Source organism: Micromesistius poutassou, assembly GCF_964030765.1.
Source record: "Micromesistius poutassou genome assembly, contig: SUPER_1_unloc_1, whole genome shotgun sequence".
In the NCBI taxonomy this organism is placed as follows: domain Eukaryota; kingdom Metazoa; phylum Chordata; class Actinopteri; order Gadiformes; family Gadidae; genus Micromesistius; species Micromesistius poutassou.
This window is the reverse complement of record NW_028180643.1, coordinates 219,894-239,856: the sequence shown is the minus strand read 5'-3', so window position 1 is coordinate 239,856 and position 19,963 is coordinate 219,894. Positions and strand designations below refer to the sequence as shown.

General features: G+C 45.4%; 1 protein-coding gene across 4 annotated transcripts in view; it reads right to left on the bottom strand.

The window, feature by feature from the left end:
* Positions 1-451: 451 nt before the first annotated feature.
* LOC311338025 (NACHT, LRR and PYD domains-containing protein 3-like) overlaps positions 452-19,963 on the bottom strand; it is a gene marked incomplete at its 5' end in the record, with an annotated part of 58,959 nt that continues 39,447 nt past the window's right edge. For all 4 annotated transcript variants that reach the window (XM_084488942.1, XM_084488943.1, XM_084488945.1 and 1 more), the window contains one exon: positions 452-2,039. In XM_084488942.1, coding sequence (XP_084345068.1) covers positions 1,486-2,039 — 554 coding nt within the window. In that variant the 3' untranslated portion in view covers positions 452-1,485. The remainder of the gene's footprint in view (positions 2,040-19,963) is intronic.

The window sequence follows — 19,963 nt, the reverse complement described above, 5'->3', positions numbered from 1 at the left end:
CTCTATATATTCTACTACTATTGTGTGTTGAATTTCAGGGAGAGGGAGGGGCTGAGAGGGAGGTGGGGGGGGGAGATAATGTACCTTTATTACCCAAATATATGACCCTTAATGTTATAAGTTCGGTGACTCTTTATTCTACAAAGTTTAACACAGAAATGATCAACTCAGGTCAAACTCCCCCCACACTCACCTCAAGACCGTCCTGTTTCAAGAACACTTCTCCTCTTCCACCACTGCATAGACTCTCTGTGTATATGCGATTTATTTATACATTTATTCTATAAAGCGACCTTGAGTGTGAGAAAGGCGTTATACCAAATAAACATATTATTAATATTATTATATTGGAAATACAATTGTCGTTTTATTTATAATTTCTGATTGATCTATTATTCTTGAGGCGTTATTTCCTGATAAAATGAGAATAATCATCGGCTGAACACACGAGAACATTCAGTTGTTCCACTGAGTTGTTTATTACCATTATGCTTCATTAACAAATACAACATAAAAATAGTCCCTTACATGTACACAATAAACACAAGGACTGAAACAATAGAAGCTGCAGACTTTACAAATCATAATAAACATAAACAGTTGTGCACATATCTTTAATAACTGAATTGTTATGTTCTGCTGCCGTTTGGTTCCCAACAGAACACAAGGAATCAATACTCAGTTTAAAGTCATTTAGAACATGCAACATTATCCCACAGACCTCTTGGTTATTATGAATGTCATGAAAATTATGAATATAAAATCTGCTTTAAATCAGGTTCCTTGTTAGGATTATGACAAAATAATGATATCAGAGCCCTTAAGAACAAAACTGGTGATGTCTGAAAATATACAAACATTTACCATCAATAGGTATTTAATATAGATTTCAAATAATAAATGTTCTTATCTAACTATGGAAGATCTTAAAAGTCTTTTCATGGTTTATCATGCTATACTTTCCAGAAGGACAGGAGGGCATTGTCACTACCTGGAGCTTGCACTTAAACTGAGCCTGGGTCTGTTGAAGGTGGCATTGCTGTTTTTAGGCTGTGATAGCCATAGAATAGGATAGGTACATTGTACTTTTTTTTTTTTTTTTAGTTGGTAGTTTGGTAGCCAGCGTGCTTGTAAGGTTGGTTTGGACAGGGGCTTCTGAATATGTATTTTCCTTGGATTTTGGCACAAGGGATTATAACATCTGATGCTGTGTATTAATGAAATACTTTCCAGAAGAGAGAGAGAGAGAGAGAATAAAAGAGAGAGGGAGACACACAGTGAGAGAGAGAAAGAAAAGAGAGAGGGGAAGAATGAGAGACAGAGAGAGAGAGCGTCCGTGGACTGTCCTCCTCCTCCACCTCCTCCCCCTCCTCCTCCACCTCCTCCCCCTCCTCCTCGCTCCGTTGGGACAGGACAGCGTTCCTGTGTGTGTGTGTGTGTGTGTGTCTGTGTGAGCGCCCGTCCGCCCGTCTGTCTGTTTTTTTTCTACAGCCGACACAAAGACATTGAGTCACCCACACCCCATAACCAAAACCCAGGGAGGAGGTCCTCCGGGGTGAAGGTGGACCTGAAGGTGTGGATGTGTGTCAGTGTGTCTGAGGACCCTCCTACACCTGGGGACACTCTGTAGAAGGACAGAGTGCCAGTAGGCCGGTCCAGATACACTCCTACTCTGTTAGAGCCAGCGGGGGGGAGACGTATGGCTGTCTGTATATTGTTGTACACAGCAGAGTAACCACCATCATGACAATAAAGACTCCAGGACTTGTTGTTCCCTCCAAGCAAGCTGTCATCACCCACTCCTCTCCTTGTGATTCCTCTGTATGTCACTCCTATCCAAATAACTTCTTTCCACTCTACCTCCCAGTAACAGCGGCCAGTCAGAGCCTCTCTACACAACACCTGTTCCCAGTAGTCAAATCTCTCTGGGTTATCCGGATACGACTGGTCCCCTCCAACCCGGATTACCTTTCTGTTGTCCTCAGACAAAGAGAGGTGTCTGTGGGCTGTGTTTGGGTCCAGTGTGAGTTCACAGGCATCTGACGGGAGAACAAGACATGATTAGCTGCTGAACCCTTCTTAATCATCATCATCATCATCATCATCACTAGTACTGCTCTTCTGCATTCTTCTTCTTTTCATTCTCTTTCACTCTTTTTGATCGCTCTCTCCTCTTCAAACATTAATATAGAAAGACAAAAAAAAGTATCCTGTGATAGGTACAATAGTGGAATCATGTGCTGTAGATTTTTTGTGTAAGATAATTAAAGTTAAAGTTAATTAGAAATCCCATGTGTGTGTGAGTGGCTGTCCCAATCAAAACATTGAAACCAAGACAAATGTATAAAGTGCATTTACTCCCTCAATAATTATACTACAGAAACATATAATGCATCAAAATGTTCGGCATGATGAGCTTTACTCACATGAAATATCTAAACAATATTTGTAACACCTTCCAAGATATTAAACTTTTGGATTTCCCAATGTGAATATGTAACGATACGTACATATGTAAAGATACTCATACGTATCATACATATGTACGCATAAATACGTATAGTAGTAGTAGTATGAGTATAGTAGTGTGTCTGAGAGAATATAGTTGTTTATGCAAGAGAATATAGTAGTGTGTGTGTGAGAGAGAATAGTAGTGTGTGTGTGTGTGTGAGAGAATAGTAGTGTGTGTGTGAGAGAATAGTAGTGTGTATGTGTGAGAGAGTATAGTAGTGTGTGTGAGAGAGTATAGAAGTGTGTGTGTGTGTGAGAGAGTATAGTAGTGTGTGTGTGAGAGAGAATAGTAGTGTGTGTGTGTGTGAGAAAGAATAGTAGTGTGTACAGAGTACAGAAGTGTGTAAAGAGAGTTTAACTGAAACAGAAGTGAGTTTGATTCCTCAGTTTCTGATTGGCTGACAGAAGAAGCAGTATAGCTTCTGGCGCTCAAAATACTGCGAATCCTGCAGAATCCTAAAGGACTGTGTCGGTTTCTCTGACGTCTCTGGTACTTCCACAACAAGTAAAGACTGGCCATGGTTGAGAATGAATTGGCAGAACAGAAACAGGGCGGTCACAAGAGGAAGCCACTCTCAAACTCAGGCGACCACGCAAACAAGCAACCAAATCATTTTTTGGTGTGAACGCAGCATAACAGAATCGCTGCAGTATTTTGAGCGCCAAAAGCTATACCGTTGCTTCGGTCAGCCAATCAGGAACTGAGGAATCAAACTCACTTCTGTTTGAGTCAAACTCTCTCACACACTTCTGTACTCTCTCACACACACTACTATTCTTTCTCACACACACACACACACACACACACACACACACACACTACTATTCTCTCTCACACACACACTACTATACTCTCTCTCACACACACTACTATTCTCTCTCACACACACACACACACTACTATTCTCTCTCTCACACACACACACACTACTATTCTCTCTCACACACACACACACACACTACTATTCTCTCTCACACACACACACACTACTATTCTCTCTCACAAACAAAACTATATTCTCTTGAATATACAACTATACTCTCATATACAGGACTATACCCTCTCATACATACATGTAAAATGAGTATAATTGTGTGTGTGTGTATGTGTGTGTGTGTGTGTGTGTGTGTGTGTCTGTGTATGAGTATAGTGGTGTATATGCGAGATTATAATAGTGTGTGTGTGACCAAGTATGAATTATGTCCCAGGCGGCCCCTCATAAACCATAATTATACATACTCAGACATACGTACACATTAGTACACATACATACGTAAACATGTGTATAAATATGTACATAAACATACATACATACACATACAAAAACAAATATTCTAATATACACACACATAAGTGTGTAATGGCAGTACAAATACAATTTCTTCAGTAATTGTAGGATTTCTAGTTCAGATTCCTGTCCTATTTCACTTTCCTTCCACTTGTCCATTAAGTTTGCACGTCTGAGTTATAGTTGGTTTTTGAGTTGGTGTTTTTGAGAATGGGTCTGTGGTTTGAGGCTAGGTTCAATTAGACAACATACATGGCTGGTTGTCTGCTTCCGCTAGAAGCTTAACATCAATGGACTTAAAAAACACCTCTTTCACGTCATGACATCCACAAAACAAGGGAAACGGTTCACAGAAATCACAGTTCGGTTCATATCACGGTTTTGGGTTCGCTACGTTTTGGGTAAAGCAGGGGATGACACAAGTGACTATAAAAAAAAAAGTACTCATATATACATATGAGGAGCTCTTTTCCAAAATGCTTTAAATCAATTTGAATATCTTTCAGGAAAATCTATTGTTTTACCTAGACCCATATTTTGTTAATATTCAATTCATCCTGTTAAAATGGTTTGTTTGCTCAGTCTGAACATGTTGAACAATGATTTTCAAATCAAATCAAACAATATTGTTGATTATAAATTCTATTTTTTTCAAAACGCTATTAATACATAAAATTTTTTCAAAACGCTGTAAATCCATTGATGGTTTATGTATTTTTTTTTTAAACAATAGAACATGCAACATACAATATCAGGGACTCATCTCATTCTATAAATGAATATAAATCAAATAAATCCAAATGCATGAAATAAAGACCTCCACACTCGGGGCCACTCTCTGCTCCCCCTAGTCCGACAAGGTGAACCCTTTCGGCCTCACACACAAGGTGGTCCCGCTGCCCTGGGGGTCCACAAGACCTCCACACTCGGGGCCACTCTCTGCTCCCCCTAGTCCCACAAGGTGAAGGCCAAAAATAGGTTTGGCGCTTGTCGCGGTTTGGAAATGAACTGCATCTTGCTGTACATTTTTGATAAGGAAATATAGTGATTTGGTGCTTATCGCGTTTTGGAAAAGAGCTCCTCATATAGACACACACACAGACACACACACACACACACACACACACATATCTATATATATATATATATATATATATATATATAACATACATTTATGAATATATATATATATATATATATATATTCATAAATGTATGTGTATATATATCCACATATACAAAATTGTTGTTGAGGTGTGTGTATATGTATATATATATATATACACACACACCTCAACAACAACGTTATGAATACATCAACAACAAACATCTCTTCTTGGATTCAGATCTTACCAAACACAAGCAGCTCAGCGGTGTGATTGGCCGTGCCAGCGCTGTTGCTCGCCATGCAGAAGACCATGTTCACGCCAGACCTCACAACTCTGACGAAGAGGAACCCCCTCTCCACCCAGGCCTCTGATTGGTCGTCTGTGCCGTTCCTCTCCAGGGGCCTGCCGTTGTGGAGCCACTCGACGGTGGGCTCCGGCGTGCCACTGGCATTGCAGGTGAAGCGGGCCGCTTGGCCCATGGGCAACCGCTGGGTAGAGGAGTTGAACTCTAAGATGCTGGGGGCCTCCTCCTCCGTAGGCCTCACTGAACCAGAAGAAACCAGAACCTTAATTTAATTAAACAAGCAAAATAAAACATGTTTATTAAAGATGATCCTCCTAGGGCACCCTCTCAGCCACACGTTTACTCATTAGATTTAATTGATGATTTTTGTAAATCATTTTCCAATAAGTGTGCATCACCTAACTATTTTCCAAATAGTATTGTGCATCACCTAAAATTGCTGCCACTCAGCTATCACTAGCTAGCGACTGTTAACCTACTTTGCTAGCTTTCTACGTATTACTAGCTAACATAACTTCACTGATAACCTACATGAATGTAAATGTAAAATGAACAGTGTTTTTTTAATTGGCCAGATGAACTCAGGCAATATTTGCAGAGCCCAGCAACTGCAGGAGAAAGGACACCTGATCCTTCATGTTCACCTCTCTCTGAACTTGTTAGTAAGTACTATTATTACTATTAGTTAATATATTACTATATAGAACTAGTACTATTGTTGCTGTTGTTTCCATTAGGAAGTCTAGACGAGTCAAATTCTAATTCTCAAACATGAATCACAAAAGCAGAGAGTATTTTTGAATGAAATTACATGATTGAATAACATAACTTCTATAAAACCCTCACCGAGTTCATCCATTATGTGCTCTCTCCCCTCGGTCCAAGGTGTCCAAGGAGTCTAGGACAGTACAGAAGAGAACAGAAGAAAAAATTAGCTCTAAAACAGAATGACATCATCTCTAAACATGACAGGACCCACAGACAACCAAACACAAAGACCATCCCCACTGAAAGAAAACATGAATTTACAATTAATATTCATACTAATTATTATCATTATAATTTTATTATAATAGTAAAGTATTATTGTTTTTATTATTATTATTGTAACTATTATTATTATTATTATTAGGTGCCAAGCAACCTATTGTAATCATTAGTTTTATTATTATTATTCCGACACGTTTGACTTACACAGCCTAAACCGCTCACACACTTTTTATGAAACTTACTGCAGCTGTAGAGGTTGACCCAAGATTAACAGACAGCAAATATTACACTGATTGGCCCAAAGGTGGCGCTATACCAACTGTCCAAAAATGCAAACTTTGCACAAGCATATCTCGTAACCGGTTTGACCTACACTCATGAAACTTTGTACTGGCCCAAACGTGGCGCTATACCAACTGTCCAAAAATGCAAACTTTGCACAAGCATATCTCGTAACTGGTTTGACCTACACTCATGAAACTTTGTCCATACATGCATATCCTCATGCTGAACAAATATGCCTCAAGAACCTATGACTTCTGGTTTCCAGATTTGCCGCCATTTTGAATTTAGTTAAAAACAGTTAATTGCCTAAGAATCCATTGACTTCTAAAAGGGGTGTGGTTTAAACCGCAAATTTAGTTAATTTCTCATATCAACATCAAGTTGGACTCCTATGATGTTGACTCCAATACAAAAGTTATGCCCCCTACAGGAACTTTTAAAAGCAGCCCCTGTGCCACGTTTCACCAATATGTATGAAACTCGGTAGGCACGAGAGAGCTGTTTTAAATAATTGATATGCAATTAAAAAGTGGCGAGAAGTTTAGCGTACATCCGGTCTTCATCATAATAATAATAAATACCACGTTCTATGAAACGAGACCTATAGTTATACTTTCAGTCCATATTGTAATGATAATTTTATTTATATAGCAGATAATTCAAGACAATAAGAATAATGCAATACAAGATATTACGAGATGCAATACAATAAAATAAGCAGCAAAACATATCAATCATATCGGAAGCAGCTGTGGTCACGCTGCAGCCAATCACAGCTCAAGTAAACTATTTTTTTCGCGTGTGTCACTCGTCAATTAAAGGCCGATTTAGATCTGCTGTCAGCTATTTTAGCTCACCGGATTCATTCGTTTTTTTATGAAATGTTTAAATATAAATATTTAAATGTTTTGATTGTATGTCACGTGGTCAAACGGATGCGTGTGAGAGCTGTGAGACTCAATCCAAACCAGTTTGAATCAAAGTGAAGTGGAGCCAGCAGAAATGGCTCATCAGTTTTAAAGTATTAAAGGGTACAGGCCAGGCTAGGTTTGTGGTGTTGTGTCGCCATCTAGAGGTCAAAGGGATCCACTGCAGGGTTACCTCGACGTGATTACTGCATCTGTAGAGAGAGAGAGAGAGAGAGAGAGAGAGAGAGAGAGAGAGAGAGAGAGAGAGAGAGAGAGAGAGAGAGAGGTCAAAAGAGAGACAGAGAGAGACAAAAGACAACATTTTCTTTGACTCGAGAGGAAATCACTCTTAATCCAAAAAAGGATGGATGGGATTGTATACATGGACGACCTTTGACCTTTAGGACCTTTGGGCCTGGAGTCATCAGGGGTTAACCTTTGACCTATAGGACCTTTGGGCCTGGAGTCATCAGGGGTTAAACTTTGACCTCTTGATCTAGATTCCTCAGGGATTGACCTTTGACCTCTGGCCCCCTCAGGGTCTGCAGGGCTTGACCTTTGACCTCTGATTCTAGATTCAGCAAGGACTGACCTTTGACCTCTAGAACCTCTGACCCCTAGATTCCTCAGGGACTGCCCTTTGACCCCTCAGGCTCTGCAGGGACTGACCTTTGACCCCTGACCCCTCAGGCTCTGCAGGGACTGGCTGCTGTCCTCTCTCCCGGTGGTCGTTGTTGTTCCGGGTTCGATTCCAAACACGCCCTGAAGGCTTCTTTGAGCCCAACCCTCCTGTGATTGGTCGACACTGTGGATCAGAGTGAGCGTCCGTTAACCTGCTGACCACTGATTGGTCAACGAGCAGCAGGTGTGCAGCCTCCCCAGTTGGTTTTCAAGTCTTGTGAGAACCCTTCCTCTCTCTCTCTCTCTCACCCTCCCCTTCTCTCTCCCCTCTCCCCTCCCTCTCTCTCTCTCTCTCTCTTTCTCTCTCCCACCCTCCCCTTATCTCTCCCCTCTCCCCTCTCTCTCTCGCCTCTCCCCCTCTCTCTCTCCCTCCGTCCTTTAAGAAGTGGCCTGTGAAGCCCTTCAGATCTGTGGATCTCGAGGGCGTTCTAAACTGATTGACCTGATGGGGATGTAGTGTTTCAAGGCTGCTCGGACGGCCGTGGAGCTTCCCCCACAGAGCCATCCCGCCAAATACAGACGTGTTGCCCTGGCTGAGAACATATTGTAAAATACATTCTATAATTATTATTCTATATAATAATAATAATTCTGATGACATGGAAAAAAAACCCCAAGACTACGCACAGGCACACAGGCACACACAGACCACAGATAAGAAGACTCAGGGTGTCGCGTCCTGTAGCTGGAGATGCAGTGGTGCAAAGGAGTAAATGAAGATCAGAAGATAAAAAAGTTTCTTCATTACTATAACTATATAAGCCTTATAATAAATAAAAGAGTTCTCAACAGCTTGATGATTTATTATCCTTCATTCCAATAACTATTTGAGTCTTATTATGAAGGGTAATGGTGATAGTTTGATGATATTCTCTTGCAAAACCAAGTAGCTTGTGGAATAGATCTAGTTCAGATTATCTGGTTTGGTGAGCCATACAGCAGAGCCATACAGCCGAACACAGACATGTTGCCCTGGCTTGAAAATATTTTACTTCAAATAAAATTAGTATGGACTGAACTGAGAATAGTGTGATAAAGTGGAGAGATCTATGGAGCATGGAGGCTAGCAGGATCAGATTTATGATAGGTGCCACTTATGATGTTCTCCCATCTCCCCAGAACTTAAATCAGTGGTTTGGTGAGGATGAGACATGCACACTATGTTCCTGTGTGTGCAGCCTCCGCCATATCCTATCAGGGTGCAAGGTAAGTCTCTCCCAGGGGCGCTATACGTGGCGTCATAATCAGGTATTGAAATGTTTGGCAGAGGCTGTTGATGTTAAACGGAGAGAAGCTAATTCAGCAGCCGCTAGTAAAGAGGGTAGGCAAATTAACTTTGTGCGTCAGGGGGAAAAGGCTAGACCATTTAGAGGCAGGCATAGAGTCGGGCAGCTAAGTAATGGAGGAGCCTGGGAATTGAAGGCGGACCTTATTCAGCAGGTTGTTGTGCCTCCACACATCGTTAGCACTCGGCTAAGACCAGGGCCCCGTTTCCCGATAACGATGGATCCATGCTCGTACGATCCATCGTACGATGGATCTCACGATGCATCGTTAATTTTAGGGGAGCGTTTCCCGAAACTCATCTTAACATGAACGCGCGTGCTCTGCTCTTACGACGTCGTAGGATTGTAGCTGTCTACTGACACGGTGCTGAAATGGGCTCCGTATGAGGGGGAGACGCAGGAATGTTGTTGGATTAAACTATATTTTGTGGCAGCAAAAAAATATCTCCCCATCAAGGCCAACAGCAGAGTAGCCTACGAAAAGAATAGACTAATATGAATGCTACAAATATTAAAACACAATTGATTTGGTCTAGGCCGACCTATGCTATATCAGTCCTAATCCCGAACGCACCGTGCTTACATTGTTTCACGGCATTTTCTCCCCTGAAATAATTCCATATTAAAAAAAAAAAAAATAGCATGTGTCTGTGTGACAACTAGGCCTATAGCATTTATTCAAATGTGCTGATTTCTGAAACATGCTTTGCGCCGCAAAGAGGGCAGACTTTCTCTGATTCCTGCATTCCGTTTCATTCATTCATTCAGTGATTGACGCGCCGCGCACTCTCTAGAAACTTTGGTGTCAACATTAAAAATGCAACGTTCCATTCATTCATTATCATTCAAACGCAGAGGCATTGACACGGCTATTGCTGTTGCTGGTCTAGATAGATTCCTGCCCATATTGTTGGGCAGGGGTATGATGATGCGGGCAATGTAAGCGGGAATGGCACGCATCAATTCGCAGCACAGTTTCCCGCAGCAGTCTACGTTCACTGCAGAAACCACGCTCTCAACTTGGCGATTGTGCACTCCACTAAGGTCAGGGATGTTCGTAACTGTCTAGACACGGTCCAATAAATAGTGAACTTCATCACAGCCTCACCGACGCGCCTACAGTGCTTTATGGCAAACAATCGGAACAAAAAACGCCTGCAGAAATTCTCCGACACCCGCTGGTCTCAGCATGATTCATGTACAGTATGTCTTCTGTCATTGATCAATATGAGGACATTTTAACCACGATGGTTGAATTAAAATCAGACAGCAAGTGCCGCTCGCAAGCGACCTCCAACACGAGCAACGGAATCATTTGATTTTATTATATGCCTTGTGATAGGGTTGCCTTGTGACGTGGCGTTTGATCGCCTACATTTCGACTGCGCATGAATTTTTTTTTAGTCTGTCTTTGCTGTTTAAATCTAACAGTAGTCTACGAATAATATATATGCGGGAACCACTGTTTTTGGGGTATTGCGAAATAGCGCCAGCTGGACATTCAGTGGTATTGGATGTCCAGTTTTAATAAAACACATCCAATACACGGAATGTCCAGCTGGTGACTCCACTGAGGCTATAGTAATGATGCATCCTAGTGCTTAACGAGTACCCCTGTAGGCGTCGTTAGCTACCAGGGTTTTAACGACGTCGTTACGTAACGATGCTTTCGGGAAACGGTCCGAAAATTCTGCGATGATCGTACGACGGTGTTAACGACGTCGTTAGGCTAACGATGCTTTCGGGCCCAGATATGCTATTGTGGTCAGACTCAGAGAAGATTGTTTATTTTATTGAGCTTACAGTTCCTTGGGAAGACAGAGTTGAAGTAGCCAATGAGCTTAAGAAAGCGAAGTATGCTGAGATGGCTGGAGAGGCAGCACAGCGAGGCTGGTCTACACGACTAAGACCTATTGAAGTCGGTGCACGGGGGTTCATGGCTAGATCTGCTATTAGCTTGCTGACTGAACTGGGTATTTGTGGACGAAGTCTGAGGCAGGCGGTTAGTAGAATGTCCGTGGCAGCAGAACGAGCAAGTGAATGGCTGTGGATAAGAAGAAAACATACTTCCTGGGGTTACCAAGCTAAGGTAAGCTAGATGTGCTAACGTGTGCTATTGTGCTAACGTGTTTGTTTGGTCAGGGTTAGTGGTAGGGCTAGGGGTACGATGCAGGAAAGAGAGTGTTTAGATGCATTAAATTTGGCAATGTGGTGGCAGCATTGAGGGGGGTGAATCCAGGACACTGGTTTCATTGTTAAGCCTTCAGGAGGTGTCGTGGGCCTAACTTAACGAAACATCTGTGAAAGAGGGTGCCCACTTGATAACCCCAATGATATTCTGCTTACTGCATACTGCTGTATTTACTGCTGTTAGTTGGGCTAGTTGTCACGTGTTTTTCACCTTTGGTTGGTAGCTTAGTAGCCAATGTGCTTATAAGGTTGGATTGGTCAGGGGGCATTGTCACTACCTGGAGCTTGCACTTAAACGGAGCCTGGATCTGTTGAAGGTGGCATTGCTATTTTTAGGCTGTGATAGCCATAGGATAGGATAGGTACATTGTATTGTATTTATTTATTTATTTTTCTTTTCTTTTCACCTTTGGTTGGTAGTTTGGTAGCCAGCGTGCTTGTAAGGTTGGTTTGGACAGGGGCCTCTGAATATGTGTTTTCCTTGGATTTTGGCACAAGGGATTATAACATCTGATCCTGTGTATTAATGAAATACTCCAAACTTGTAGAGAGCGGTGTAAGGGGTAAAGTGTTTGATGTGATCAAGTCAATGTACTCAAATAATAAATGCGATGTAAAAATTGGCACAAAACGAAGCGGTTGTTGCGTAACTTCATCGTTTTTCCAGGCCATAAACCCACGAGACGCATTAAAATGGAGTTTCACCAACTTGCAGGTCAGTATTATTTACTTTAAGTGTTCCCAAATGGCTCTGAAATGATCCTTGTTGACTTTTCATCTGGGTGTTATATTTCAGGATTTCCTAATGTAATTGGGTGCATTGATGGCACAGGGTGCGTTGCATTATAAACATATCATAGACCTCATATAATTGTTGTGCTTGTGCAAGATAGCTCAAAGTTTGTGTTTGATCGCAGGGCAATTCGATGGGGATCTCCTAGGAGATCGAGGGTATCCATGTCGGCTCACCAAGCTCGGTCCAGAGGATGATGTGGAGGCCTACCTGGAGGTATTCGAACGGACCGCCCGGAGAGAGAGCTGGCCGGAAGACCTGTGGGCCCACATCCTGTCGCCCTTCCTCACCGGACCCGCACAGCAGGCAAGCCAGGACCTCTCAGCCGAGACTGTATACTGGCATATTACGGCCATAACCTCGCGGCCAGGGCCCAACGTTTCCATGACTGGCGATTCGACATCCGGGGCGCGGTGCGGACGCAGATCGCCCAGCACGGCCGCCTGGTGAGGAGATGGTTGGCGACCGGCGAGGGACCCAGCCCGGTAGACCGTGTCCTCATCGACAACACCATCCGCCAGCTGCCACCGGACGCGCGGAGGATCCTGGCTCACCACCACCCCGACACGGTGGATGATCTGATCCGCCAGCTGGAAAACTGGCAGGTAGCCCAGCAGCTGAGCGCCAGCCCCCGGATCACCCCTAGGCCTGCAGAGACCCGCCGAGAACGACGGGGACCCACAACCTCGACACCGACACCCCCACCGGAACCACCAACCGGGACCCAGGAGGGACCCGAGGGGAGACGGTGCTACACCTGCGGCCGGGTCGGCCACCTAGCCCTATCCTGTCCCGGAGACCGGGATGTGTCGATGCCGTCGGCCTACGCGGACGAGGGGAGGCGCCGACCCTGCATGCTGGCCACCTGTTGGGCGCAGGGGATGACCGGGACCCCGACGATCCCAGCACGGGTAATGAACCGCGACACGCAGGCTCTCCTAGACACCGGCAGCGTGGTGACCCTACTCCGTCCCGACCTGGCGGGAGGGAAGGAGGGGGAACCGATGGAGGTTGCCTGCGTGCATGGGGACACCCGTACTTATGAAACCTGCCACGTGGTCGTACGGACCCCCCACGGGGTGTTCACTGCCCGGGTAGGGATTGTTCCCCATCTCCCGGTCCCGCTCCTGATCGGGAGGGACTGTCCGATCTTCCATCGGCTGTGGAAGCCGGAACGGGAAACCCGGCTCCGGAGAGAGCCTCCCCGACGAGCTGGTAGGATGGCCCGACCGGCCTACGGGGCCACGCGGCTCCCGGCGACTCCGGGGGAATCGACGGCCGAGGACCAGGGGAGCGAACGTCCGAGCAGAACGACCCACCCGAGGAGCCCGAGAGTTCCCCCCTCACCGAGTTCTCGGGCTTTCTCCCGGTAGGGGGGGAAGGTACTGCTCGGTCGGGACAGTTCTCCAGCGCTCAACTCCAGGACGACGCCCTGAAACATGCCTGGAGCCACGTTTTCGCCCATGACAGACAAGCCCGGGACTCGGTGAGTTGCTTACCGCACCCACATTTTAGCACCAGAGGGGGACTGCTCTACCGGGTTGTGGAAAAAGAGGGGGAGGTGACGGAACAATTAGTGGTCCCGCGACCATATGTCAGCAAGGTGCTGTTTATGGCCCACTCTCACCTCCTGGGAGCACATCTGGGAATGGACAAAACTCGGGACAGGGTCATAGCTAGGTTTTATTGGCCGGGGGTTAAGCGGGATGTAGAGCAGTATTGCCAGGCGTGTCCCGAATGCCAGCGGGTAGCCCCTAGGGCCACGGCTCGGAACCCTCTCATCCCGATGCCCATTATAGATACCCCGTTTGACTGGATAGCACTTGACATTGTGGGGCCCCTCCCCAAGACCAGTCGGGGACACCGGTATATTCTGGTGATAGTGGACTATGCAACCCGGTATCCGGAAGTGAAAGAACTCATGCTACTTTTTAGCCGGGTGGGGATAGCCCGGGAGGTACTCACTGATCAGGGCTCATGTTTTATGTCACGTGTAATGAAGGAATTGCTGAGCCTTCTACAGGTCAAGCAGCTCCGGACGTCAGTGTATCACCCCCAGACAGACGGCTTGGTGGAGCGTTTCAACAAAACACTAAAACAAATGTTGAAAAAAGCCATGGACATGGATGGTGTGACATTTTTTAATTGTAATATTCCCTAGCGATACATTTTTACTGTAATACTCTCACTTAGCCATATCCAGTAGCACCAAGCTTAGTTTAGAGGTAATTTCCCCTCCTAATCGCCTGAGGGCAGCACTGAACACAATTGATAAAGTTATAAAACATTTACACTAGGGGCAGCAACGGACACACACAGGAAGTGAGAAAACCCAAAGAAGAACACCTGGGATACATAAACTCAGACTCCGCCTTGGGAAGACAGAATCTCTCAGCAGCGTATCCTGGATGCTAAGCTCTGAGACGCTCCGCGCGTGTTATTTACGATCCCTCTCCTTTTGTTTCATAGACGATAGACAATAGACCAATAACCTTAACCAAATAAAGTGAGTTAAAAGCGATCCTGTCTCGGCGGCCTTTCCTGGACCAAAATCCACAACAATTTGGTGACCCTGACGTGATTTATCCAAGGAAAGGCGGACCTGGACTGACCGAGCCGATCGAACACGAGGATCTGATCTTCCCTGCCACGGGCCCAATAAAATAAGGTAAGCAGAACCTATTGTCGCAAAGACTAATTCTGCATAGATTAGTTATAGGAACTTTAGGTGGCAGAGGTAATCAGTATTCGTTTTCGTGAAAGCTCCGTTATTCCGGTCCATAGTCATTACAGTTAAGCCGAAGTAAAGATGAACGATCGCTGATAACTCCGATTGGGAATTAATTATAAACAATGATTTAGTCGCCATTATAAGACTAAACCGAGGAAACAAAGGGCCAGAATTGTATATATGTTTGTCTAAATGTGATACCCGACGGGGTTTTAGAGGTGATCTGTATAAAGGATTTGTTAAGTTTTCGACGTGTCCGCGTTTTGACCGGGACACAGTAGCCTACTGATGAGCTAAATTGTTATCCAAGTTGTATTAAACAGTTCGTTGAGACCTCGAAGCTGGAAAGAGTGTTCAGAGCATTGTCGAGTCGGCAATACCGTGGTGTTATTAGGCCCAGAAGACTAGAATGGGAGTCCACACGTGGTGGTGTCTCTAGGTCCCATGAGACAAAGACAATCTGTATGGAATACAGTTCTCGTCGTGTCGGTGGCCATGTTAACGCATTTTTTAACCCTGTAAGACCCAAATATAGAAAAACCAAAAAAAAAAATTATTTGACCTTTTCAGATGTTGTTGTAGGAGGCCTTTGATGCAAAAATTAAAGAGTTAAAAAAAATAAAATGTTTATGTACGTTTTTAGAGAAATGTTGTAATATTGCAACATTGGGCTTAGTTGGGAGCAGAATTTCTCTATTTGTACTCACGTTGTCTGAACAATTCAGAACAACTAAGGGTTAATTTGCAGGGTTGATTGCTTACTTAGCCCCATAACGGTATATAACATTAATAATAATCACACATTAGTCATAATTTTATGAAGTCATTTATTAAAAATAATAAAAAATATTAAACAAGATAAAACTCTTAAAAAACGCTTTTTCCCCCTCTTTTTTTCTTTTCATGACATTGGTCATGAAGACTTTCAATGGTGGTGAACGTCCCAAAAACAGTCCCTGTCGTCTGAAAAGCAAAGGCGAACATCACACTTTCTGCATTGTGTGTTGGTGCATCCTTTATTGCAGTGTCTGCAGCGTCCTCTCCAACTAGATCCTTGCGTACATCCAATGGGAGGTGTGCACATCTCTTGGATGGCCTCTTCTGAGCATTCAGAGGGCTTCCTGATGTCACTGTCTGTGTTGCTGGGCTCCCTTTGCCTGAAGATGGCCGTCCTCTCTTTGGAGTTTGAAGTGTTGCGTTTACCAGGATGAGAGAGGATGCTAGCTGTGCCTGAAACTGTCTCCTGTTCATTGTCTCTTTGCTAGACATCTTGAGCGCTTTACAGTCCCGCTTGTAGAGCAGCCAGGCATTGACCACAGCGAGGATGATGGTGTGCCAGAAGATGTACATGTACCAGCGACGGGATTTGATGGGGAACTTATATTTGGCTGTAAATGAGTCCAACAAATCCACACCTCCCATGTACTTGTTGTAGGCACCAACAATGTAAGGCCTCTCAACTTCAATGTAGGTTCTGTTGGCTTTGTCCCAGCGTTGAATCTTCTGCACAGGTTCAGGTCCAGCAAAGGATGACACAAGTGTGACGGCTTCATCACTCTCATCGGTGTCACTGATTTCCATCTCAACCTCACTCTCTCCATTTTGGACCATGTCAATAACATCCCGCACACTGTATCACGGCTCTCTCCTTGCTGGTGGCATTCTGAAAATAAAATATCAATTAATTAACATGTATATATATATGTTTTATATATTGTAGTACATAACCTGAAGGAATAGATAGGGTGGTGGACCAAGTGCTAGGGTAGAAATGTTTTCCAGGCAGACAATACTGTCTGCCTGGTAAGTCGCTTTGGACAAAAGCGTCTTCTAAATTCCCTAAATGTAAATGTAAATGGGTTAATGGCTCTAATTATCATACTAAAAGGAAAACATGCATACCCCCACTTACATCCACACCCCACATTCAGGAACATTCCTTTCCCCAGAACTGAATTGTCTGTTGATATCCTCTTTGTGGACAAAGTCATGGAATTTTAGGTCAGGCTGATCAAATTAACTACATTTTTTAGAGATAAAAAACTTTTAAATCAGTCATATTTGACCAGAACACAACACAAGGGTAGAATGTATACTATCCATGTATAAAGAAAATACTCTGTTTCAGGCAGTGGTGTAGTGGAGGGAATACAACCTGTTTGAGCCCACTGCAACAAGCCAGCTATTTTGACTACCACATTCACCCAGTGTTGTATAATTGCAACAATTATATAACAAGCTGTAAATGAAATTTGATGCATCTATTCCACAATAACTACAGATGTACATGCTCTAGACATTGTAATAACAACCAAAAAATATATAAAAGACATATTACTTACTTGAATCTGATGAATCCAGTCCAATGAAACAAATAGATATTGTTCGAAGGAAACCTTGAGAGGTTGTGTGAGTTCATGGCCAGAAGGCGTGAATTATAAACAAATGTACGATCCAATAGTATTGTGAGACTGAACAATAGGACCCAATGACTATGTAAATGTGGTAAAAAAATAAGATAAAATATAACAGATTGTTTTTTAGGATGGTTAAAGGTAACGTTGTAATTTTACAACAAGGGGTCTTACAGGGTTAATGGCGATTATGGTCGACCACATGGTGAAAGCCTTGTTTAAGCATTGGGGGATGAGAGACATTGTCCTAAAGATTGCCTATCACACCTAGACGAGCTTCAAAGGGAATCACCATCTGGTTAACAAAGAGAACACCCCCCCCCCCCCCCTTCTCTCCCTCTCGACCCCTCCCTCCCCCTACGACCCCCCCCCTCTCCAGTTCGACCCCTCCCTCCCCATACGACCCCCCCCTCTCTCCAGTTCGACCCCTCCCTCCCCATACGACCCCCCCCTCTCCAGTTCGACCCCTCCCTCCCCATACGACCCCCCCCTCTCTCCAGTTCGACCCCTCCCTCTCTCCAGTTCGACCCCTCCCTCCCCATACGACCCCCCCCTCTCTCCAGCTCGACCCCTCCCTCCCCCTACGACCCCCCCCCTCTCCAGTTCGACCCCTCGCTCCCCATACGACCCCCCCTCCTCTCTCCAGCTCGACACCTCCCTACCCCTACAATCACCCCCAGTCTCTCTCTCTCTCTCTCTCTAACTCTAACTCTAACTCTCTCACTCTCTCTCTGTCTCTCGCATTTTGAGCATGGCAAATGCTCATGGCTCAATCAATGAATGTTCCCTTCATTATTGTGTTCTTGCTTGAGAACCGTTGGCTGGGCCTTCAGCTGGCTGGATGTCTTACCGGGCTGAAAGGGCTGCATGACCAGGGTGTCACAAGAAGGCCAACTCGGGGAACCATCTACCTATCCCCCCAACTCTCTCTCTCTCTCTCCCTCTCTCCCCCCCCCTCTCTCTCCCTCTCTCTCTCTCCCTCTCTCCCCCCCCTCTCTCTCTCTCCCTCTCCCCCCCCCCTCTCCCTCTCTCTCCCCTCTCTCTCCCCTCTCTCCCCCCTCTCTCCCTCTCTCTCCCCCCCCTTCTCTCCCTCCTCTGTCTGTCTGTCTGTCTGTCTGTCTGTCTCTCACATTCTGAGCATGGCAAATGCGCATGGATCAATCAGTGAATGTTCCCTTCATTATTGTGTTCTTGCTTGAGAACCGTTGGCTGGGCCTTCAGCTGGCTGGATGTCTTACCGGGCTGAAAGGGCTGCATGACCAGGGTGTCACAAGAAGGCCAACTCGGGGAACCATCTACCTATCCCCCCAACTCTCTCTCTCTCTCTCCCTCTCTCCCCCCCCCTCTCTCTCCCTCTCTCTCTCTCCCTCTCTCCCCCCCCCTCTCTCTCTCTCCCTCTCCCCCCCCCTCTCTCTCTCTCCCTCTCTCTCCCCTCTCTCCCCCCTCTCTCCCCCCTCTCTCCCTCTCTCTCCCCCCCCTTCTCTCCCTCCTCTGTCTGTCTGTCTGTCTGTCTGTCTGTCTGTCTCTCGCATTCTGAGCATGGCAAATGCGCATGGCTCAATCAGTGAATGTTCCCTTCATTATTGTGTTCTTGCTTGAGAACCGTTGGCTGGGCCTTCAGCTGGCTGGATGTCTTACCGGGCTGAAAGGGCTGCATGACCAGGGTGTCACAAGAAGGCCAACTCGGGGAACCATCTACCTATCCCCCCAACTCTCTCTCTCTCTCTCCCTCTCTCCCCCCCCCCCTCTCTCCCTCTCTCTCTCTCCCTCTCTCCCCCCCCCTCTCTCTCTCTCCCTCTCCCCCCCCTCTCTCTCTCTCCCTCTCTCCCCCCCCCCCTCTCTCTCCCTCTCTCTCCCCCCTCTCTCCCTCTCTCTCCCCCCCCTTCTCTCCCTCCTCTGTCTGTCTGTCTGTCTGTCTGTCTGTCTGTCTGTCTGTCTGTCTGTCTCTCGCATTCTGAGCATGGCAAATGCTCATGGCTCAATCAATGAATGTTCCCTTCATTATTGTGTTCTTGCTTGAGAACCGTTGGCTGGGCCTTCAGCTGGCTGGATGTCTTACCGGGCTGAAAGGGCTGCATGACCAGGGTGTCACAAGAAGGCCAACTCGGGGAACCATCTACCTATCCCCCCAACTCTCTCTCTCTCTCTCCCTCTCTCCCCCCCCCTCTCTCTCCCTCTCTCTCTCTCCCTCTCTCCCCCCCCCCTCTCTCTCTCTCCCTCTCCCCCCCCCTCTCTCTCTCTCCCTCTCTCTCCCCTCTCTCCCCCCTCTCTCCTCCCTCTCTCTCCCCCCCCCTTCTCTCCCTCCTCTGTCTGTCTGTCTGTCTGTCTGTCTGTCTGTCTGTCGCATTCTGAGCATGGCAAAATGCGCATGGCTCAATCAGTGAATGTTCCCTTCATTATTGTGTTCTTGCTTGAGAACCGTTGGCTGGGCCTTCAGCTGGCTGGATGTCTTACCGGGCTGAAAGGGCTGCAT